The 21,607-nt window shown below is 66.8% G+C and overlaps 2 protein-coding genes across 3 annotated transcripts; one reads left to right on the forward strand and one right to left on the reverse strand.

The window, feature by feature from the left end:
* The first annotated feature begins 9,560 nt into the window (after positions 1 to 9,560).
* NKX2-3 (NK2 homeobox 3) lies at positions 9,561 to 11,568 on the forward strand. The gene is made up of 2 exons (XM_090057385.1): positions 9,561 to 10,585; positions 10,833 to 11,568. The coding sequence occupies exons 1-2, from the start codon at positions 10,276 to 10,278 to the stop codon at positions 11,471 to 11,473; spliced, it is 951 nt and encodes a 316-aa protein (XP_089913511.1). The 5' UTR covers positions 9,561 to 10,275; the 3' UTR covers positions 11,474 to 11,568.
* A 6,549-nt stretch (positions 11,569 to 18,117) lies between these two features.
* Positions 18,118 to 21,575, reverse strand: SLC25A28 (solute carrier family 25 member 28). 2 transcript variants are annotated; one of them, XM_090058778.1, is made up of 4 exons: positions 21,222 to 21,575; positions 20,896 to 21,124; positions 20,095 to 20,151; positions 18,118 to 19,148 (listed from the first exon to the last, which is right to left on the reverse strand). In XM_090058778.1, the coding sequence occupies exons 1-4, from the start codon at positions 21,558 to 21,560 to the stop codon at positions 18,631 to 18,633; spliced, it is 1,143 nt and encodes a 380-aa protein (XP_089914904.1). In that variant the 5' UTR covers positions 21,561 to 21,575; the 3' UTR covers positions 18,118 to 18,630. The 2 variants fall into 2 exon arrangements, with proteins under 2 accessions (XP_089914904.1, XP_089914905.1); XM_090058779.1 differs by having other exon boundaries at positions 20,095 to 20,145; positions 20,818 to 21,124.
* Positions 21,576 to 21,607: the final 32 nt, after the last annotated feature.

Genomic DNA, 21,607 nt, shown 5'->3' on the forward strand with positions numbered 1-21,607 from the left:
AGGGTCACGACACAGCAGCAGATGTCTGCAGTGTGTTGCCCCATGGGGAGGAGGGGGTTCAAGGAGGGGTGACATGGAGCAATGGGATAGGACTGTCAAGGGAAAGAGAGGCTGAGAGTCCCTGATAGGGAGATGTGCTGGGATTACCGTCCCGGGAGAAGCAGGGGGAGCTATCACTGGGGCGTTTAAAACCAGACTGGGAAATGCAGCGCCCTGACCCTGGGGGAGGAGCGGACGGTCTCATGGGTCTTCTCCATTTTGGGTTTCTAGGGAATTAGGGAGTCCTGGGTTTGGGGCTCACCCTGCACCATGCTGCAGGGACCCAGGGCACAGAGTGGAGGAGATGAGAGGACATACCCTCTCCCATCCCACGTCACCTCCCAGACAAGGCAGACCTACGGGACAATGCAGCCATGTTGAGGGTGGAGACGACTCCTGTGCAAGGGCATGAGCCCCATGGGTCAGACCCCGGGACAGGATAGGAAGGGGGTGCTGGCCACCCCTTCCCTGTTGGGATGGACTTGGCTTCCACCCCAGTGCTGGGGACAGCAGTCAGGTCAAGCCGAGTCTCCCCTTCCAGCCAGAAGAAGGCGGAGGAGGATGAGGGAGAAGGAGCTTTCCCTTCATAGCCCATCCATCTCTGTGTTTCCCTGGCAGCCGGACGGGTGCCTTTGTCTGGGACCCCGGTACCTCTGGGAGCGTGGCCGAGTCTGCCATGGGACAGGGCGCGGGCGGCTCCGAGCAGGGGCACTGTCACTTTGCCGTCGTGAAACAATGGTCAGAACTGGTTATTTATTTCCCAAATAAATCAGCGGGTCCTGCGCAGAAGGGCTGGAAAGCGGCCGTTTAGATTAGACCCTCCCCAAGCCCCGGCTGGGCCTTGAGCTGCTGTCAGGGCTGCAAAGAAACAGCAGCAAACTCTCACGCAAATGGCCTATAAAAAAGGCCCTGTCAAAGGCACCTTGACCTGGAGGCTCTCTCTGGTGCTGGGCTCCCCACTGGCCCTCCCCTCCCAGGGCTGTGCTCTCCCGCATGATGTATTTCCCCTGCCTTTTTTAGAGCTGCATTATGTTAGCTCCAGGAAACAGCCTCTTCCTTCTTATAAACACAGCCCTGGGTTACTGACCAGCAGCCCTGCCACTCCACAGCCACTCTCTGTCCATCCATCACACCTTGCTGTCACCCTGGCAACATATCTCTTGGACCGGTCCGGCTCCGGCGATGGGAGTGAGGGTGGGGGCGGCGGGAGGGAGTCACACACACAGCGCACGATTCCAGCCTGCTGACGAATCCCCTGGAAGCCCGGGGCTGCACAATGCGAGATCCGCTCCGCATCGGGCTTCTCGAACGTTCCTGGAAGGTCAGCCCGGGGCCAGCGCAAGGACAGGGCTCGTACTTTCCAGGCCGTCAGCAGGGCGTGTGCCATGTGTGTACGTGTGCGAGCCAGCCCGGCTTGGCTGCACGCAGAGGTGCCGTGGGTGAGTGGAGCCTGGCAGGGAGGGATGTCTGGAGAAGCCCGCAAGCCCCTGCTGCCAGCCCTACGGCCCCGGTGGTCTCTGGGTTTGGGGGCCCAGGACAGGTGTCAGCCCCAAGGCAAAGTGAACGACCTGGCCCTCTCTTACCCCCTAACAGGGGGCGCAGGACACAGGCGTTAACTTTGCCTGTTGCCAGAGCGGCCCAGAGCTGCTCCTTTCAACCTGCCCCAAGACGGGGCATCCTCCCGTGACAGATCCCTGCCCCACCCCAGGCTGCACACACCGGCCGCGGCGGGAGCAGCAGCCCATGTGAATGGGCACTGATGGGGAGCTTGCCTTTGGCATCGCCCACCCGCCCCCGCAGCTTGCTCTCTCCATCTGGGCTAATTACATGCATGAGGACACTGCAGGGATGGGCACGCATCCAGCCATCGCACCGAAGGAGGGGGGCCCTCCCGCTGCTTCCTAGGGTTCCTGGCACCCCTTGACATAAGTCCGAAGTCCCAGCTACGTCTCTTTTGTGCGAGTGTCCACAACCCCTGACAGCCACCACCAGCCCCGAGACGAGACTCTCCCTGGCCAGGGATGCAGGTGGACGCAGTAGCCCCCCAGCCGTACCCCAGGCCCCCACTGCACTCAGTCCCCTGAAACAGGCTCCCGTCCACTTGCACCTCTGCAGCCTCTTGCGAGGCCGGCCACTTCCCCTTCAAGATAAGCAGCTGTTTTTCCAGGGAAACGCAGTGTAGAAGCACGTGCTCCTCACCAGCCAGGAGCCCAGGTCACTCATGCAGCGCTGACCCTGCTTTGAAATTCATCCTTTGCCTGATCCAGGAATCAAATATAAAAGAGCAAACCCCAGAGTCCATGCCTGGGCCAAACAGAGCCCAAGGCCTCACCAGTGCCAGCTCCCCTCTTGCTCTGGGCGGTAGAGGGGACCCACAGCGAAGCCAGCCCCATAGCTTCTCCCTTAGCAAGAGGCGTCCTTCAGCCTGTGGCAGTCTCCCACGGGACCAGCTGGGAGCCTCCTCCTCGGGCTCATTTAAACTGGGCTGGCCATGGACATGGGGGCGTGAGAGCTCTTGTTCCTAGAGGGGCTGAATCTGCTCACGGGAACCCGACCAGGACACAATCGCCTGGCGCTGCTTGCAAGTTCTGATTCACCGCGCACATAACGGTGCACGCGCAGCAACGAGACCAGGAGCTTCTCAGGAAACCTTTGGGGGAAAACCTTCCCCTGCCACCCCACAGTTGGAAGTGATTCAGGAGCTGATCTGTCTAGCCCTACCACACTCCCTTCCTAGAGCCTGACCATGTCAGCCATCACCTACACAAGCTTTTGCCTCTCTGATTGCACTGGGGTCTAAAGTGCCACCCCGCCCTGCCTGCTGTCTGCCCGGCAGCTGCGGGGTGAGGGCAGAGCTGTGTCCATGGCAGTGGCACCTGCAAGGAGGAAATGGTTTCCAGGGAAAGTGAAAGCCACAGGCTGTTTATTAAAAATGCCCAAGCAAAGCAAGTGCTGATGAGCCGCAGGCCAAGACCATCAGCCAGAGCTGCACGGTGAAGGTTTCCCCTTGGTTCCCCTAAACACGCCTTAATCACAGAGCTGCCCATACAACTGCCAGCCCCTTGCCAACACCATGGGCTGAGCCTGGGACTGTAAGGACAAAGCCCAGGACGTGCAGCAGTTCGGAGCCAAACACATGTATTTCCAGCGAAACGCCCTGCTGATGAGACTGCTTGCCTGCCAGGCCTCCCCCTTCCTTGTATTTCAGTGGAAGTCGCAGGATCCCGGAGCCATGGGGCTGGAACGGACCTGGCGAGGGCACGTCGAGTCTGAGGCAGGGTCAGCCCTGTCCAAACCAGCCCAGACAAATCCTTCTCTAAGCAACTACTAACACTGCACCATCAACCCTGTCGCACAACCACACGGCCTCCTGCCTGAACCTGCCAGGGGTAAAGCCAGGTGGCAACAGCTGCCCTGTGCTGCAGAGGAAGGCAACCCCCCCTGCCCTCCCCACCCCCCCCAGTATGGACCAGTCTGATCAGGGGCTAAAATCCCTTCCACCACCAGTGCAGCGTGGGGCTGAGCCTGAGCATGGGGGCAAGCCAGGACCCTGCGGCGTTGGTGCCAGCAGGAGCATTGGCACAGCCCAGTTGCCATGCCCAGTGTGGGCTGCAGCCAGCACCCAGCGCCTCTGGGGGAGGTGAGAAAACCCCTGAGAGATGGAGACAGACTAGGCCCCGGGACCCTGCCATGAGCCTGCCCACACTCACGCACACAGCCGCCGTGTGCAGGGCATGCTACAAGCAACTTTGTGGGAGCCCCATGGCAGCAAACACCCCATATGTTTCTGACACTAGATGCAGAGAGAGGCAGGGAATCCCTGCCACAAACACTGCTCAGCATGCACAGTCCGAGCACCAGCCAGGGACCCTCCGCCAGCGGAGTAAACACAGGGCTTTAAAAGGATTCCAGCACCAAATTCCTGGTCTCAGGAGCAAGGGTAACATGGATTAAACACCTCGGCCAGGCCAGGCCAGGCCACACACACTTTACAGGGCAGCTCCAGCTGACCGCAGTTAAGGCTGAAACTTTTTTTATTCTTTTGCCAGAGCTCTGAATTTAAACAGAAGCCTCCCTGCAGGAGCCGTCCTGAAATCTGAGCTGTCCAACACCCACCTCTGCAGCCAGGTCCTCTTCAAATCCATTCTGGTTGCTTGGGGCCTGGGTTGGGCTCTAGGGGCAACTCTCCCAAGGTTAAATGCTCTGGGGGGGTGACCCTGTGCGCGTGGGAGAGAATGACTTTGGCAGCCAGGGGCACCTCACTGAAGCTGGGGCAGAAGCAGTGATGCTACCTGCCAGGCAGCTCCAGCAAGAGGGATTTATCAGCTCTGGTTCCACACCTACGGCCAGGGAATGCAAGCGAGAGCAGGCCATGAGCTGGGACCCCTGCAAGATGAAGCCAAGCTGCAAGACAGCGAGGCCTTGGGGCAAGAAGCAGCGACAGCTAGAACACAGTCCAGGAGGCATGCACACCGGTGTGAAACCCCGCATTTAAGTAATAAAACACTTGCCAGGCCCATTAAAGTTTAATTGGGATTTTGTTTGCTCTGTTTCTCTTATGCAGACAAACCTGGGGCCTGACCCTGAGCTGGGCACAAGCTGGAGCAGCGCAGAGCCTGGGGCTGTCAGTGGGACTCCACGTATGGACTCATGCAGCAGGGCTGGGCTCAGTGGCTGGAGCTCACCCCTGGCAGTAGCCAGCATGAGAAGCAGGTGCCACGTGTGTCCCATGCCATGCATGTTGACATCTTGCGGTGCCTCCCAGCAGGGGCCCAGACATGGCATGAGCGTGTCTAGCAACGAGTCAATGTTGATTTATGAGAGATTTCCCTTCAGGGAGGAACCGTTTTACTGTCCTGTACCTGTCAGCCATGGTGGGGCTGGGCCGCGCGGCAGGGACGCTGGGAAGCCTGGACAGATGCTGCAGTGAAGGATGCCCCATAAAACGCAGCAGCCGTGGCTTCTTGGCACAGGCATTTCCTCTCCTGCATTGACTCAGAGGCAGCCTGACCTTTCCCCACTCCTGAGATTTGGCTCCGAGTGTGGCTCGACACGCCAGCTCTGCTTCGCTCTCTGTGCTCCCAACCAGCGCGGGGATGGAGCTGCATTTCATTTAGTGCACTGGTTTCCCTTTGAGCTGAGCCTCACCAGCTCCCTGCATTACGGACCCTCCACCTCTCGTCCCTGGCAAGAGCTGCTCTCTCCAGCCCAGTGCTGAGCACCGTGCCCAGCTGAGCCAGGCTGCGAAGGCTGCGCAGACCCTCCTCTGCTTCTCCAGTTGCTGGAGAGTCCAGCTCTTTCCACCCTCCAACATGCTCCATGGCGGCTGCTGCATTCGAGACCTATTGTTGCACCATTTGTCACTGCAAACGTCCCGGCGCAAAACATAAATTAGGCCCTGCCAGGAGGGGAACTCGCTGCAGAGGGAAACAGGGTGAATCCTGGTGTTTGTGATCCATCAAGGAAAACATTCATAGCAACCGGGCGCTCCGGAAAACAAACACTCAGGCAAGTCCCCCAGGCAAACCCAGCCATGCTCCCAGACCTCACAGTTCCCAGGATGCTGGGATCAGTGGGGGTGCCTGTTCCCCCTGCATGGCCCTGGGCCTTGCTCGGAGGGGGCTCCCTGCACAATGCACAGGTGGGAGCACTGAAGGAGACGGTGCCGGGACGGGGGAGATGGGAGCCAGAGCACCCGTGGCAATGCCAGCGTCCATGCTCCCTCCCCTGCGAGGGGTCTGTGGGGCAGCAGTAGCCTCCAGGAAGCTGGTCCCCAGCTGCCAACACGCATCTCCCTCCTGCCCGCTCAGAGCGGAGGCTGGGCAGAGCTTGAGCGGGGCGCAGCCTCCGACTGCAGAAAACAGAGCGCTCAAAAAACAGAGTTTTACTAAAAAATAAAAATGACCTAAAATAAACATTAACATCTTCAATGTGCTTGAGTTGGCTTGGTCCCCCCGAATAGCGGGAAAATGCCTCTGTTCTTTTTGTCTCCTCTTTTTCTGTAGGAGAAGGATGGCAGGGGTCAGCATGTTAGAGAAACGGAGAAAAGTCACTGTCACTTTTTCCGCACTGGAAAAATAAAAAAAATAAAACTGCTAAAAGGGAGTTTTTTCTCTGTGCCCCCTCAAATGTCCCAGCCCACATTTTCCTGATGGAAAGAAAAAAGAAGAAAATGCAAAAATTCAAGAGAAAGATTTTTTCTCCTTGCTTTTCCTTCCTCTTTTCTTTTTTCCTGAAGAGCATGACAAAAGTATTTAAAAATTGTCTCATCTCCTTATGTTTTTGCCACTTAGGAAGAAGTAAAATGGGGGAGAAAGGGAGACAATTTAAAAAAATCAAAGCATTGTAAATGAAACAAGGAGAAAACTTCATTTTGAAATTAAATTAAAATTCAATCATTAAATTCCAATTCAGTCTTTTCAAACAGACAAAATGTCTTTACTTCCAAAAAATGCTTTGCAGACAAAACAAAATGCAAATGCCATCTTCCTTTGGAGTGGGTCCTGTTCCGTCCCCGCCACCATCTTAGTTTCTGCAGCCGAACACGCATCATGGGGCTGAGCGCTGCAGCTTCGCTGCGGCCCCGGGAAGCGTGCCCGAGTGTAACAATGCACAGAGACGTGTGCTTGTCGCTCACTGCAGCACGGAGCGCACAGCCGGACGCAGGCCCACTGCACGGCGCTGCCACTGCAGAGTGGAGGGGCTCAGGCCCCACCTGGCAGTGCGATGCCTGCAGGCTGAGCCACCTGCCCACTGGAAACCAGACCAGTTTGCAAAGATCGGGTGCTCTCATCGTCTGTTCCGGTGGCTCCGTGGGCCCCTTTGCCCGTACGTGGCAAGGGTTTGAGCCATCCCTGATCTGGGGCCACACTTCGCTGGTGGCCCACCTGGCACCCCCGACAAGGACAACACGACGATGGCCTGTCATTCCCCTGCCGCTTCGAGCATTTGCTTAGCAGTGGCCAGCCACGGCGAGAGGATCTTTCCAGCTCGGTGCCAGCCGTGGACAGAGGGTGACTGATGAGCGTCGTGTGGTGCTGAGCTTCTCTCGGCCTTGGTTTTTTGTCAGTCCCAAGCTTCCCCCGGGGTCCTTCATCGCTGACAGCATTTCATCCCTGATCACAACCAGGCTTGGCAGGGTCCAGCCCCGGCTTCCTGGAGCCAGGACGGCCTCTGCGGCTGTCACGCAGCATCTCTGGCCTGCTGCCGGGGGATACCAGGGGCCCAGCACTGCAGGCCGTGGGAGGTACGGGAGGGGGCTCTGCCTGGCTCCCGGCAGTGGAGCGGGCGGGCCACTTCTGCTCTGTTGGAGCCTGCCCCAATGCAGGGCTGGTCCCAGCCCGAGAACCGCGGAGGCGGCGGCATTCCCGGGGATTTGGGAGCTGTTGCTGCACTGACACAGCAGCGACGGGGAGCGGTGAGGACCGCGGCTCCTGAAGATGAAAGGACAAGCCAGGGCAGGCGCAGCCCATCCTAAAGCCTTTAAAAAGGCTGCGCTATTCCCAGGGAGTTTATCCCCCTTCACTCAGGCGCTGCCTGCACTCGGTAACAGCCTGGCTGGGCCGGGGATGCCGGGAGTTTGGCATCAGGGCGGGCTGGGAGCCCTGGAAGCCCCAGGGTGCCAACCCCGATCTTCCCTGGCAGCAAGCGGCTGGACCTCTCCCTCCCTGCCAGCCGGGAGGAGCAAGAGCCTGGTCGGGGAGGGTGAGAGCCCAGCCCAGCCCAGCCCAGGCCGGCAGGCAAGGCAGGGCTCCCCTCCGCTGGCCCAGGGGGTGTCCATGCCCTGCTTCCCCTTCCCCTCAGGGGCGCAGAAACCACCAACACCGAGAGCACCGGGGACCACGGGGGCTCCGGGGTGGGCCAGAGCCCCGCACCCCGGGCCTCCCCTGCCTCCCGCAGCCCCCGCAGCCCGTGCGGTTCTCACATAAATCAGCGCGGCCAGAGCCCCTGGGAAAGGCCCATTTTTCATGGGCCGCTGCTGACAGAGAACGAGAAACAGACGGGCCCGGAGATAAACCAAGGAGGCAGCGTTTACACAAGGGCCGCGCTGTGTAAATAGAGCCGGCTCGGGGCGGCTCCCGGCGGGGCTGCGTCCCCCCCCCCCGCGGACCGGGCTCCCCGGATCGGGGCCGCCGCTGGGGGACCCCCGGGCAGCTCGCAGCCGGGGCCGGGGCCGGGCCCGGGGGGAGCCGCCAGCCGCGGGGCGCAGGGTTAGCCCGTGCGCTCCTTCGCGGCCATTAGCGCGGGGGAACTCGCCACCCCCGGGCTCGGGTCCTGCCCCCGCGGCCGGGCTCGGGCGGGCGCCATCCATTACCCTAATCCCCTGTCCAAACAGCGCGGGCCGGCCGACGCACCGCGAAACCATTAGCGGAGCCGCCCGGCCCCGCCGCGCCCAGCCCCGCACACCCGCGCCTCGCGCTGTGCCCGGGCTCCGCGGCCGGGGCCGCCCCAGCACACACTCACACAAACACTCTCACACTCAAGCCCACGCGCTCACGCGACCGTAGAGACACGCGCGCTCACACGCGGACCGGACCTTCGCAGCCCAGACACCGGCTCCGCGGAGGCGGGCGCGGCCGGGGTCCGATCCCGTCGGCTCGCGGAAGGCTACGCACGGAGCGGGGAAGGACGGGGCCCGGCGCCGCGGGAGGCGCCGGGCAAGCGGGATCGCAGCGGCCGGGGGAGCCCGGACCCGCTCCGGCACTGCCGCGCCCTCGGGGGCTGAGGCCGTCCGGGAGCCGGGCTGTGCCGCGGGCGCCGCCCGGGAGAAGCGGCTCGGCCCGGACCCCGCTCCCCCCGGGGGAAGGCGACGTCCTCAGCCCGGGCCCCGGCTCGGCGCGCGGCGCTGAGCCCCCAGGGAAGGCGCGGGCCGGGCCGGGCCGCCCCCCCGGGAGAACCACCGCGGTGCCCGCCGCCGCCTCCGAGCCCACGGGCCGGCCCGGCCGCCGCCGCCCTGGAAGCGCGCGCGGAGCCGAGGCAGTTTTCGGCCACAAACCGAGCGGGGCACAGACGCGGCCCCGGCCCCGGGCCCTCCTCGCGGCCGGCCGCAGCGCGCGGTGGGGCGGGACCCGGGCTCGGACCCCCGCACCGCGCGGCGAACCGGCCCGGGCCTGCGCTGCCTCCGCCACCGCCATGTCACCGCACCCGCCGCGCCCCCGGGCCGCCGGCCGGCCGGGCGGGCCCGATCCTGACCCGCGATTCACCCCACAACGAAATCGGGGCCCCGCGGGGCCCGCGGCCGCCGCCGAAGCGCGGCCCGAGCCAGGCCGGGCCGGGGGGAGGCGCGGGCGGCGGCGTTGTTCCCGCGGGCGCTCACACGAGCCGGGCCCGAGACGCGGCGCCCGCGACCCCCGCCGTTACACGGGCGCGCAGCGGGCAGGCGGCAGCACCCGGCGCGGGCAGGAGCCGGGCGGCCCCGCACCCCGCCCCGCACTGCAACCACTGCAAAGCGAGCGGCCCGAGCGGGACGGCGGCGGCGGCGGCGGCGGCGCGGCCTGGGCTCACCTGTGCGCGGGGCGGGATCCGGGCGCGGCGGTCCGCGGCGGTGCTGCCGGGCCGGGCCCCGCGGCGACGTCTCGCCCTCCCCTGCGGCGCCCGGGAAGAGAAGGAGGTCGGTCAGGCCGGGCACGGCTCCGCTCCGGCTGCGGCCTGCGCCTCGGGCCCGATCCCTGGCTGGGCCCTGCCCCGGGCGAGAAGCCGGGCTGGGCCCCTCCCGGCGCGCCCCGGGCTGGACCCGGCGGCGGGGCGTCCGCGGCCCCAGGCTGCGCCCCGTTCCGGCCCCCGGAGCCGGGAGAGGGTGAAGCGGCGCCCGGAGCGCGAGGGGCCGGAGCGGCCGCCGGGCCGGGTAGGGCAACGGCAACGGCAAGGACAAGGGCCGGGCAGGGCAGCGTCCCCGCCCGCGCCTCCTACCTGCCTGCTCCGCCGGGCGCGGCGCGGCGTTGCCCGGGGCGGGGTGGCCGGCGCGGCCGGGCCGTGTGTGGCCGGGCAGGGGTCCGGGTGCGGGCCGGCGCGGGGGCCTCCGCCGCCCCGCCCCGCCCTCCAGTGGGAGGCTGCCCAGCGGCCGCGGGCGGCTCCTCCTCGCCGTGACGTGCGGCCGGGGGCAGAGGCGCTCGCTCGCCCTTGGCTGGTCCCCGCGGAGCCTGTTACAAAACGCAGACCCCCGGCGCGGGGCTCATGGAGGCGACTTAGCCGCCGCCCGCCCCGCGCCGCCGCCCGCCCCGCCGCGCCGCGCCGAGGATGCTCCCCAGCCCCGTCACCTCCACCCCCTTCTCGGTCAAAGACATCCTCAACCTGGAGCGGCAGCAGCAGCCGCAGCCGCCCTATGGCGAGCAGCCCTTCCACGCGGCCGCCTGCCTGCTGGCCGACGGCGCCCGCTTCTCCGACGGCGACGACGACGACGACGACGACAAGCTGTGCTACCTGAGCGCCATGGCCGCGGCGCAGGGCCCGGCGGGCGCCGGCGTCTCCCCCGGCCGCTACGGCCACGCCGGGATGCCGGGCGGCGCCGAGGAGCTGGAGCTGGAGCCGGCGGCGGAGCGCGACGCCCGTGAGTACCGGGGCGGGAGCCGAGCCGGCGGAGGGTGGGAACGACGACCGGCCGGGCCGCCCGGGCAGCCAGCGCGGCCCCTTGCCCGCGGGCGGCGGCGGCGGCCCGGGAAGCGCCGGCGCGGGGGCCCGATCCCGAGCCGGCGGGCGCGAGGTGAGAGCCGCGGCCGGGCCTGGAGCAGGTGCCGGGGCCGGGTCGGGCGCTGGCCGCGCTGCCGGCCCCGCTGACCGCCGCGCCGCGCCCGCAGGCAGCTGCGCCCTCAAGAAGCCGCTGGAGCCGGGCGAGAAGGCGGCGGCGGAGCGGCCCAAGCCGCGGGGCCGCAGGAAGCCGCGGGTGCTGTTCTCGCAGGCGCAGGTCTTCGAGCTGGAGCGGCGCTTCAAGCAGCAGCGGTACCTGTCGGCGCCCGAGCGCGAGCACCTGGCCAGCAGCCTGCAGCTCAGCTCCACGCAGGTCAAGATCTGGTTCCAGAACCGGCGCTACAAGTGCAAGCGGCAGCGCCAGGACAAGCCCCCGGAGCTGGGCGCGCCGCCGCCGCCGCCGCGCCGCGTGGCCGTGCCGGTGCTGGTGCGCGACGGGAAGCCGTGCCTGGGCGGCTCGCCGGGCTACGCCGCGCCCTACGCCGCGCCCTACGCCTACAGCGGCTTCCCCGCCTACGGCTACGCCGGCGCGGGCGCCTACAACGCGGGCTACGGCTGCAGCTACCCCGCGCCCGGCGGCGCCCCCGCGCAGCCCGCCTGCAGCCCGGCCGCGGCCGCGGGGCCCTTCGCGCCCGGCTTCGGCGGCGGCGGCGGCGGAGGCGGCGGCGGCGGCGGGGCGCAGCCCCTGCACCCGGGCGCGGCGGGGGGCTCGTGCGGCCAGGGCGCGCTGCAGGGCATCCGGGCCTGGTAGCCGCGGACAGAGCGGGCCCGCGCCCGCGGGACACAGCGCTCCCCGACGGCGCCGCCGCCCGCTGTACCCGCGGGCCCGGAGTCAATAAACCTGGTGCAACCCCGCCGCCGCCCGCCCGCGCCTCCTTGGTCCGCGGCCGCGCCAGCGCCCGCCCGGGCCTAAGCCGTGCCAAGGCGCCGCATGCGGCGGGCTATTGTGGCGGCCGGGCCGGCGCTGAAAGAGGGGCCGCGGGCGCGGGCCGAGAGCAGCCGCTTATTGGACCCGCGAACAAAAGGGGCGTCCGGCCGGCGCGGGACAAAGGCGCCGAGATTGACGGGCCGCGCTGCCCCCCGCTGCGCACGGACGTGCTGGGTTTTGTTCCCGGCCGCTGCCTGCCGGCGGGGAGCGGGGAGCGGGTCCTGGCCGCCGCCCGCGCTGAGGCCGGAGCCCCCGTCCCGTCCCGTCCCGTCCCGCGCCCGCACGCCGCGGCGGGCAGACGGACGGGAGCCCGGAGCGGGGCCGGCGGCCGGCGAGAGCGGGAGCCGGGCTGCGGGAGACAAGGCGCGCCCCTGCCCCGGAGCCCGCTCCTGGCTGCTCCAGCCCGCCCGTCCCCGGGCCTGTCCGTCGCGGTACCGCACTGCACGGGCTCCCCGCACCGCTCCAGGGGCCGCCACGTCCCGCCGGGCCCGGAGCCCGTGGCCAGGGGACTGTGCCCCCGCCCCGAGAGGTCCCTGCTTTGGGGGACGGTCACGGGCCGGCGGCGGGGTCCGGGGCACCCTGTGCGGTGCCTCGGAGGAGCGCTGCAGGGGCCTGTCCTGCCCGGGCAGCCCGGGACCCCGCGCATGGAGGGGCCGGACCCGGCGGGTGCTAGGCGCGGGAAGGGGTGCGGTGCGCACACAGCCACCCACCGGCTCCGCTGCTTCGCCGGCAGCACCCGGGGGACGGGACCTGCCCCGGGTCTCCGGGAGCCCCGGCCAGAGTGGGCCACGCAAAGCCGAGCCGGACCGGGCCCAGACGTAGCCGCTTGCCCCCCGGAGCAGGGTGGCGGGGCCGGGCTGCCCTCGCTCGAGCGTGCTGGCTGCCCGCCGGCGGGGACCCAGCCAGCTCCGGGCTGGGCAGGGGCGGGCCGTGCTCTCCCGGCAGCGGCCCCAGGGCTGCGCGCTGCTGCCTGCCCCCGGGCCTTGGCACCGCGGCGGGACAAGGAGCCCTGGGGGGCTTCGCTGGGGACGGGCCCAGCCCGCAGCACGGCGGCCCGGGGCAAGGCAGGGCCCGGGGAAGGAAGGCGAGGGGCCGCGGAGCTGGGCAGAGGCCAGGCCGCCTCCGTGCACGGCGGGTGACGGCGGGTCGGGAGGGCACGGAGCTCCCCGCGGCGCGGCGCGGCGGGACCGGCGGCGCGGGCCGAGCCGGGGGCCCGCAGCAACCCCGCCCGCACTGCCCGGGCCCGGGGGCGGCCGGGCAGCTCTGCCCCCGCGAGGGGAAGGCGGCGGGCGGGCTGCGGCGGAGCCCCGCACCGTGCCGGGACGCCCACCGCGGCCGGGCCAACGCTTCGCTCGCGCCGCGAAGGGGCCGAAGCCCCTTTCCCACGACAGCCCGGGGCAGAGCACCGGCCGCCGGCCCGCCCAGGCCCCCCTCGCCCGCCGGCGGCGCAGGCCTCCCGGCTGCAGACCGAGCTGTCCCGAGGAGCCCTCCGGGGGCGAGGCCGGTGCACGCGGGGGCGGAGCGAGGGACTCCCGGCTGCGCGCGGCGTTGCAGAGGCCCCACGGGACCGGCTGCGTGGCCACCGGCCGGCGGGGGCTGGGCGCACGGGCGGCTGCTGGGGCGGGGAGGCCCAGGCCCCGCTTTGCAAGTGGTGCCCACTCCCGTTGCACCGGGCAGGCTGCCGCCAGCTGCAGGGGGGGGCCGGGTCTGGCCCTGCCGCCGGGCTGCTCTGCCGACAGAGCAGGAACCGGGGAGAAAGCCCTCAGCTCAGGCAGCGCCTCACCCGGGGCCGGTGCACCGCTGCTGGAGGCGTGGGCCGGGCCCCCAGCAAATGGGGCTCCGGCTGATCCCTGGACCCAGCCCAGCTCTCTTCTCTCTGCACCCCTCAGTAGCTGTATGTGCGTGGGGGCCCTGCTGGTAACTAGTCTCACCGTCACTGCGCAGAGTTCAGGCTCAGCTGTGAGCTATGAGTATGCTCGTCAGTGCCTTGGTGCCCTGCAAGTCCTCCGCCCCAGAGCACGGAGCAGGCTGTGATGCCCAGCACTTGCCAGGCTCTGCGTGGCTGCATTCACCCTAGGGGAGCTGCCTCCCTGCTGGAAGAGTGTGTGGGGGGCCATTCTTCAGCCCCTTTGCAGCTACCTCCAGGGTGTAAGAGCTGCCGTATGGGTAAAGCAACCCCTAGCTCACCAGAAGAAATGAGCCCATTTGCCCATCTGCTCATCAGCGCTGGGAGCTGGGCAAACAGGCTGGGGGGGCAGTAAGGACCAGGCCATGGGCCCCAGGGGTAGACAAGTACCAGAGCAGGACCTGCACCAGGGAGCCAGGCTGCAAGAGAGGGTGAGAGCCAGAGTCCTGGGCAGCAGGATCCACATCCATCTTCCAGGCAGTGCCAGGAGCCAGGACCCCAGACCCAAGGGAGCAGGAGCAGAGCCGGCTGCTGCAGGAGGGGCCTGGCCTTCCGTACCAGGCTGTGGTCACTGTGCAGCCAGTGAGATGGCCCCTGGACCCGGTGTCCTCTGCAGCCGGTGGCCCTGCTGAGGGGGCAGGTTGCCTTCAAACAGGCCTGATGGGTTTGCTGGACTGGAGGGTTGTGCCACGGCAGCCGGAGCTGGCAGACTAGCAGAGCACAGCTGGGTTGGGAGCTGGCAGTCACCGGGGCCCAGTCCTGCTGCCCAGACAGGTCTCGCGTAGGGGCAGTGGCTGCTCAGGGGTTAGGAACCATGTGCTCGGGCACTGGCAGGCTCTCTCCAGCCCTCGGGCAGCAGGGAGGCGAGTCACCTGTGCTGTTCGTACTGAGGCCCTGGTGCCTGCAGGCCTAGGGGTGTTCCCTTTGTCATAGCTCACCGGTGAGAGGCTGGGTGCCATCCTCCACCATCTGCCATGTTCTCCAGAGGCTGGCTTCAGCCCCAGGGGAAGCTGGCTAACCCAGCAGCACGGGCAGTGCCGGGACAGACCAGCTGGGCTGCTGTGAGCTTGGCCTCATCACACATAAGCCCTTGGTGGCTGCTTCCCAAAGAGTGCGCCTGGTGCCCGTGGGAGGGGGGGTCAGACCTAGCCTAGCACTGTGCAAGTGATGCACACAAACAACCCAGCCCATTTCCCAGGTGGTACCACCAGCTTCTCTCCAGCTGCAGCAGGGATGGGCTGGGGCCAGCACAGCCAGGAGGGCATCCCTCTGTTGCCCAATCAGCATCATGGGACCTCAGACCCTTGCCAAGGGCAGGGCCTGTGGCCGGAGAGCCCTGCAGGGGCTGGTGAGACCCTGGCTTGCTGCACTAGGCTGTGGCCCCATCTTGCACCCATCCTGCCAGGGGCTGTGCAAGCACTGGGAGCCGCCACCCTCCACTCCTCCTGCCAGGCAAAGGGCTCAGTCCCCGGGTGATGCCAGGACAGCTGCACCCTGCCCCCACCCACCGCATCCGGGAATCCGAGAGCTTCACGCTCCCCAAGGAATGCAGCTGGGAGCTGCCTCCGGCCAGCATGTTCCTGGCACTGTGGACAGCCGGCCTCCCTGAAATAGCTTGGGCCAGTGCCAGCGAGGCCTGGGCGCTGAGCACGACGCCTCAAACCAGCCCCAGGATTCGGTGAAGGCAGAGTGCGGATGGACACACTGGGACAGCCAGCGAGAGGCCGGCAATACTAATGGTGGGAGTTGCAGGCGCCTGCAGTGGAGACAGGACACGGAGGAGGCAGAAGAAGAGGTCCAGTGCTGGGGGTTACACAATACCGCTCTCCTCCTTGCACAGGCAAACCACCCTGGCTCTGGAGCCCATCCTGCTGCAGGGACTTGGCCAGGGGGCACTGCCAGCATTGCTGCACCAAGGCAGGACCGGTGCGGGAATCCTCTGCTGCTGCATCCCAGCCCAAGGACCATTAGGGAGCCTCGAACCTGCTCCCCCGGGCCAGAGCAGATGGACAGAGCTCCCGGGGCAGACAGGCAACACAGGGCACACACAACTCCTCCCATCCCCAGCAAAGCCCTGGCCCTCAACTGCACAGCTCCTGGTCCCCCCCATAGGCAAAGAAGCCTGGCGACCACTGCTCAGGAGAGGCCTGATGATCTGGGAACACCTCTGTCCTCTCCGACTCACTATCCCCACCCGGGGACCAACCTCTCACTGCCGGGTCTGCAGGAAGCTTCCCTGGGGATCTGCCCAGCCGTCAGACCCCCGGGGCCTGTGTGCTCGGGGAACCTCCCCTGGAAGCACCCGCCTGGCGCAGATGGCATGTGGGTCTGACCCCGCAGCCTGGCAGCCTCCCACCCTGCTAGGCAGGATGAAGAGGGTCATGGGAAAGGTGCAAAGTGCGGGGTGCTGAGTCAAAGGCACCAGAGACCAATGCTTGGAGAAGCACATGCCTCCGAGCCCCCACAGACCAAGCATCTGCATCTCCCAGTCAAGGGGTTTTGGACCAAGCCCGAGCCCACAGCTGAGTCAGAGCCACATGGTTGCTGCTATTCAGATGCTCTCCAGCCCCTTCTTGCCCAGAGCCCGGGTCTGAAGACACATCTGTCCAGGCTGCTCCAGGCCCTGCTGCTCTCCCTGCCTGGGGTCCCAGCGCAGATCCCACCCAGCCTTTGTGGCCAGAGCCCGTCTGCCCTGCAGCCTGCCCTGCCCCATCTCCCCTCCCAGACCTGCCACAGCCATAAGGGAGCCCTGACCTGAACATGGGGCTTTTGGGGTCAGACTGCAGGGCTGTGGCTTGGGGACCACAGCACTGGCAGAGGGAAATAAAAGCCCACCCCTTTTCCGAAGCACCAGAGCCCACCTGGAGAAGAGCTGGAGAAGGTCCAGAGAAGGACAAGGATGATGAATGCTACAGAGAGGAGAGACTCACAGGACCAGGCCTGGCCAGTTTAGAAGAGAGACACTTGAGGGGGACAGCAGGATTTACAACACATTAAAATGTGAAGAGAAAGGCCCTGGAGAGTTATTATTTACCATCTCTCATTGCACAAGAACCGGGGGCCACAAATGAAACTAGCGGGTAGTAAGTTTAATGCTAGCACAAGGGCGTTCCTCTTCCCCCAGCGTCATTGTGGCACGTGGCATGGAGCTCGCGGCCACCACACAAGGCAGAAGCTGGAAGCTCAGTCAGACTCTCAAGGGGTTGGACGGGAGCTTGGAGGAAAGGGCCATCGGGAGCTATGGAGCAGGGAGCCAGGGCCACATCCTCTGCATCACAGCGCTGTCGCTCTCCCTGCAGCCTCTGCTCCATGCCAGCATGACACAGCAGTGACCAGAGCTCAGGTCTGACCCAGGAAATGGCAGCTCTGATGTTATGACCCCCTGGGAGGGCAGCAGGGCCCCACCTTCGTCCCAAAGCCCCCATGACCCAGCCTCTGGGCACACGATGCAGGCCTGGCCCACAGCCAGCTGCAGCTCCTTCCCCTCCCACAGCCAGCCACATCCTCTGCTACCACTTCCCCTTCCATCCCGCAGGGCCCAGCTGCTGCCTCCCAGCCCCTCTGCTGGCCCTGCCCTGCCCTTGGCTGCAGGTGCCTCTGGAGGCAGTCCCTGCTGCTATCCGTGGAGGGTGAAGTTGCCCTGGGGGAGCTCTGGTCTCTCCGGGCAGTTTAGACTAGGAGCTACCAGCAGCCGTGGAGCAGGCCCCAGCTGCTGCCTGGACTGCAGAGCCACAGACGTTTCAGGGCCAGGCCCTGGCAGGGCTGAGACCTCACCTCGGGGACCTGCCCGAGACCTGCACAGTGGGGAAGGGGAAAGGAGGGGAGGGGAAGGGAAGGGAGAGGTTTGGGAAGCAGGACACGGGGGGACAAACAACAGAGAAGGGAGACTCTTCCCATCTCAGGGTTATGCCGGCTCCAGCTCTTCTGCTGTATCAGCCAGGGAGGCCTGGCCCCTGCACTGGGCAGAGCACAGGAAACTACCCGTGCTCATGAACAGGGAGGGGGAAGCACCTCACCCTGGGACAGGGCAAGGCCAGTCAATGGTCACCCTCCCAGCAGCCCCTCTCAGGGTGGATCAGGATCAGGCCTGGGGCATCGAGGCCCCATGTGCAGCAGGGACCAATCCACAATCCAAAGCAGCCCTGGCTCCTGCCTGCCCCCATGCCAAGCCCATCAGGCCCATGCAAGGATATGGGCAGGCTTGGGTGAGGTGCAGTATTAGCCCTATCCTGGGGATCCAAGCCCCGGCCCATGGCTAGTCACCCCTTGCAGGCTTTCCCTCAGCCCAGGCACTCCGGGAAGGCATCAGGCACACAGCAGCTCTGAAGGCAAGTGACCCGGGCTCAGAGTTAGCTTGGCCCATCTTGGCAAATTCTCCCCCTTCCGCCTTGCCAGGGAAGCACCTGAGAGGCAAAGCTGAAGCATACGGTGAGACAGGGACTGAGCAGCAAGGAAGACAGGACCTTGCATGGGGACAGACCCCATCTGCTTGCTGCAGGCTGTGCAGTGGCCCCCAGGCTGGTGCTGGGAGCAGGGCTGTCACAGCAGACAGGGCACAGGCTAGAGCAGAATTCTTTATTGGAGGTGCCAGAAGCAGGAACTTCCACAAGCCGACAAACTCCCCTCCCAGAGGCTGCCCCTCCCTGGCAGGCAGGCATCCTTTGTGCGTGCGAGCAGACAGCAGCTAAGCTTGTGCTTCCCTCCAGGCCAGAGCCAGACGGTGGCCCCTGGGCACTCTAAGACACACCGCTGCCCCTTCCTCAGTGCCCTGGGCTGAGTGCAGACCCACCAGGGCTAGTTCACGGCATCGGTCACCTCTTGCATGTACGTGAAAGAGGCTTCTGGCAGGGGCAGAGGTGGAGCACAGCTCCTCTGGGACGTGACCTCGGCGGCGGCTCCCAACATCACAGCACTCCAGAGCTGCGGGGAGGGAGCAGGCTAGGTAGAGCCGCAGACACAGGCAAGAACCAGCATCGCTGCCTCCCCGTCTCCAGCACGTGCCAAACCAAAGGGAGAGCCTGGGCAGGGCGGAGATGGGGAGGGGAGACTGAGCAGGCTGGAAGCAGGGTGCAGCTCACTTCCTAGCCCGGCGCTCCTCCTGGCGCTTGGTAAGGATGTACTTGAAGAACTCATACACGGACCAGGCGATGGCTGTAGAGGGCATCTGATAAATGACCCTGGCCTGTACCCCTCGGAAGTAGGCGGTCACGCCGCCCACTTGGTACACCGTCCTGAAGGCATTGGCCATGCCTGTGATGTGTCTTTTGATGTTGGAGTTCAAGGCCAAGGGCTCCTGGGTGTTGAGCAGCGTTTTGCAAACGTCCAAGGGTGTGGTGGCGGTGGCAGCCACAGCCCCCGCACAGGCGCCCGAGATCACATGGGAGCCAGGGTTGTACTGTCGGCGGGGGTTGAGCCGCTCCTGCAGGATCTCGTATGTCATGAAGTGGATGGCTTGGAAGGGGATGTTCATGGTGAGCTGCGTGGTGTAGCTGCGGTAGAAGGCCCCGGCCCCCTCGTTGCGCCAGATAGTCCGTACACAGTCCGTCACCCGCTGGAAGGGCGAGTTGTACATCTGCATCCTCTGCTTGACCACTTGGGGGGCAGGCAGCAGCAAGCAGGGCAGCAGTGGCACCAGCAGCCCAGGCACAGCAGAGAAGAAACAGAGAGAGAGAGAGAGAGAGTGGGTGCCGGGAGAGGGCCAGAGCCCCCAGGCCTCCTGCCATTATGAACCACCCCCAGCAGTGGTGACCAGACAGCCCTGGGCCCCGGTTCAGCCCCTGCCGCCTCCTGGGCCCAACCAGACAGGAGCCAAGCTGGGCTGGTGCTGCACAGGGGCATGATCTTGGCACTGCCACAGGGCACCAGCACCTGGCCCCAAATGCAGAGCGCAGCCCCACAGGGCTGACGCTTCCCCATGGGGTGAAGCACGCTCTCCCCGCTGCTTGGGCTCCACCTGGAAGCCCACAAGGTTTCTGCGTCCCTGCTGTGACTGGCCGCAAGTCCCTCTGTTATCCCAGCTGAGCTCCCCGCAGCCGGCTGCCTCCCTGGCGCGCTCTCCGTGGCAGCGATCCCACCCATCACTGCCGAGCTCCTCTCACGTGACACCTCCCCACACCTGCGCCTGCTCCGCTGCAAACTGGGCCTTGCTGACTGTGGGACTGGGCAGCACAGGGCAGCCTGGGCACTGACACCTCCCACCTGACAGAGCCCAGGGGGAGCCCCTGCTTGTCGCTGCCTCTGCTGCTCCTTGCACCACACAGCAGCAAACACCCACGGAGAGGAGGAGTATATTCCCCTCAGCTGACCAGGCTGGCTCTGCTCCCCCAGCAAGGCTCTACATGGCTAATCTGCCTGCCTCACTAAGCATCGCTGACCCAGGCTCCAGGCAGCAGGCACCGCTCCCCGCAGGCTCCTACGGGATGGTGCCCAGGCAAGGGGGAGTCCTCGGGAGCACGGCCCCGAGCCTGCAGACAGAAGCATCCCCTTCCCCTGACCCCCAGCACTGGCGCCCTGGCAGAGGGGACAGGGTGGCCATTACCTTCCGCAGGGTTCATGGCTGCGTCGTGCAGCAACGTTGCTACGCACCCCGCTGCGCCTGCAAGACAAGAACTACCACAGGTGAGGGGAGGCAGAGGCGGCAGGCCCCGGGGCTCCCCGACACCCCAGAGCCCCCGCCAAGGCTGGGGAAAAGGAGGAGAGGGTAAGAGGAGCGCAAGCCCCAGGGCCTGCGAGTCACAGGGCAGAGCAACGATCCAACCAGTGTTTGGTGCCACCAGGGTCCCGCTGCATCCCAGGAAGAGCCCCCTGGACGACGATGCCCAGCAGAGCAAGTGGGGGCCAGGCAAACCACCCCCAGCCAAGAGATGAGACACTCCCGTGACCCGAGCACCCCCACAGCTCCTCGGCGCCGGGCGAGCGAGACCCAGCACCACCAGGGCTGCGGCCAGGACCCTCCGCTGCCAGCCCCGGGGCCGGCTTCGAGACCGGGGCTCCCGCCCAGAAGCATCGCTCCAGCAGAGTGGGGGGCCAGCTCCAGCCCAACCCACGTCTCAAGCCAGACGCCTGGGGGGCACCGATGGGGCACCCGCATGGAGATGGCGCCGCCGGGGCACCGCGAGAGGGGCCCTGCTGCTGCACCACGCCCCAAGCCCTCCCACCCAGGGGCAGCACGCCTGGGGCAGCACCGCGGAGAGCAGCCCAGTGACCCGGGCACGGCGGGGCGGTGCTGGGCGAAGCGATGCCGGGGCCGGGAGGGGGTCACTCGCCGGGCAGAGGAGCGGCTCCGAGGCAGGTGGTGTCCCCGGGCACGGGGCGGCGGTGGCCCGGGACGGGACAGTACCATTGGCCACGTGGCTGTTGCCGCCGGCCTGGATGGCGTCAGTCAGCATCTTCTTGAGCTTCTCGTAACAGGCGAAGTAGAGGGCGTGCGCAGGGCCGGCGCCCGTGGCCATGACGTTCATGCCACGCATGGGCCGCCACAGCCCCTCAGTGCGCACGATGCGCCACAGCGCCTCCGGCACGTTGCGGTAGCGCGCTGCTGGCTCCGGCTGCAGGCTCTGCATGCGCGTCTGTACAGGCGGGGTGGGGGGGGCGACGCGCGTTAGGGCGAGGCGCTTTAGCGGGCCCCGCCCCACCCCGGCCCGCGGACGGGCCCCGCCCCCGCACCTTGACGCAGTCCACGGGGTACATGACGCAGTGCTCCATGACGCCGGCCACGGCGCCCGCCAGCAGGTGCGCGGAAACGGTGGCGCCCTGCGGCAGCGCCTCGTAATCGGGCGCTGCGGGCGCGGGGCCCGGGCCCGGCTCGGCCGCCCCCGCCCAGCCCGGGCCCGCGCCCAGCAGCAGCACTGCCCGGCCCGGCCCCGCGCTGCCGCCCGCGCCCAGCTCCATGGCGCCCCAGCCCAGCGCCCGCCGCGCCCATTGGCCGCGCGCCGCCGCCGCCCCGCCTCCCGCCGTCGTCCATTGGCCGCCCCGCCCGGCACGCAGCCGCCGCGCCGCGCCCATTGGCCGTCGCTCGGCGGCCGCCCCGCCCCCCGTGCCGCCATTGGGCC

This window comes from Crocodylus siamensis, chromosome 7 (genome assembly GCF_052110815.1).
Source record: "Crocodylus siamensis isolate JL-2025a chromosome 7, ASM5211081v1, whole genome shotgun sequence".
Lineage (NCBI taxonomy): Eukaryota > Metazoa > Chordata > Crocodylia > Crocodylidae > Crocodylus > Crocodylus siamensis.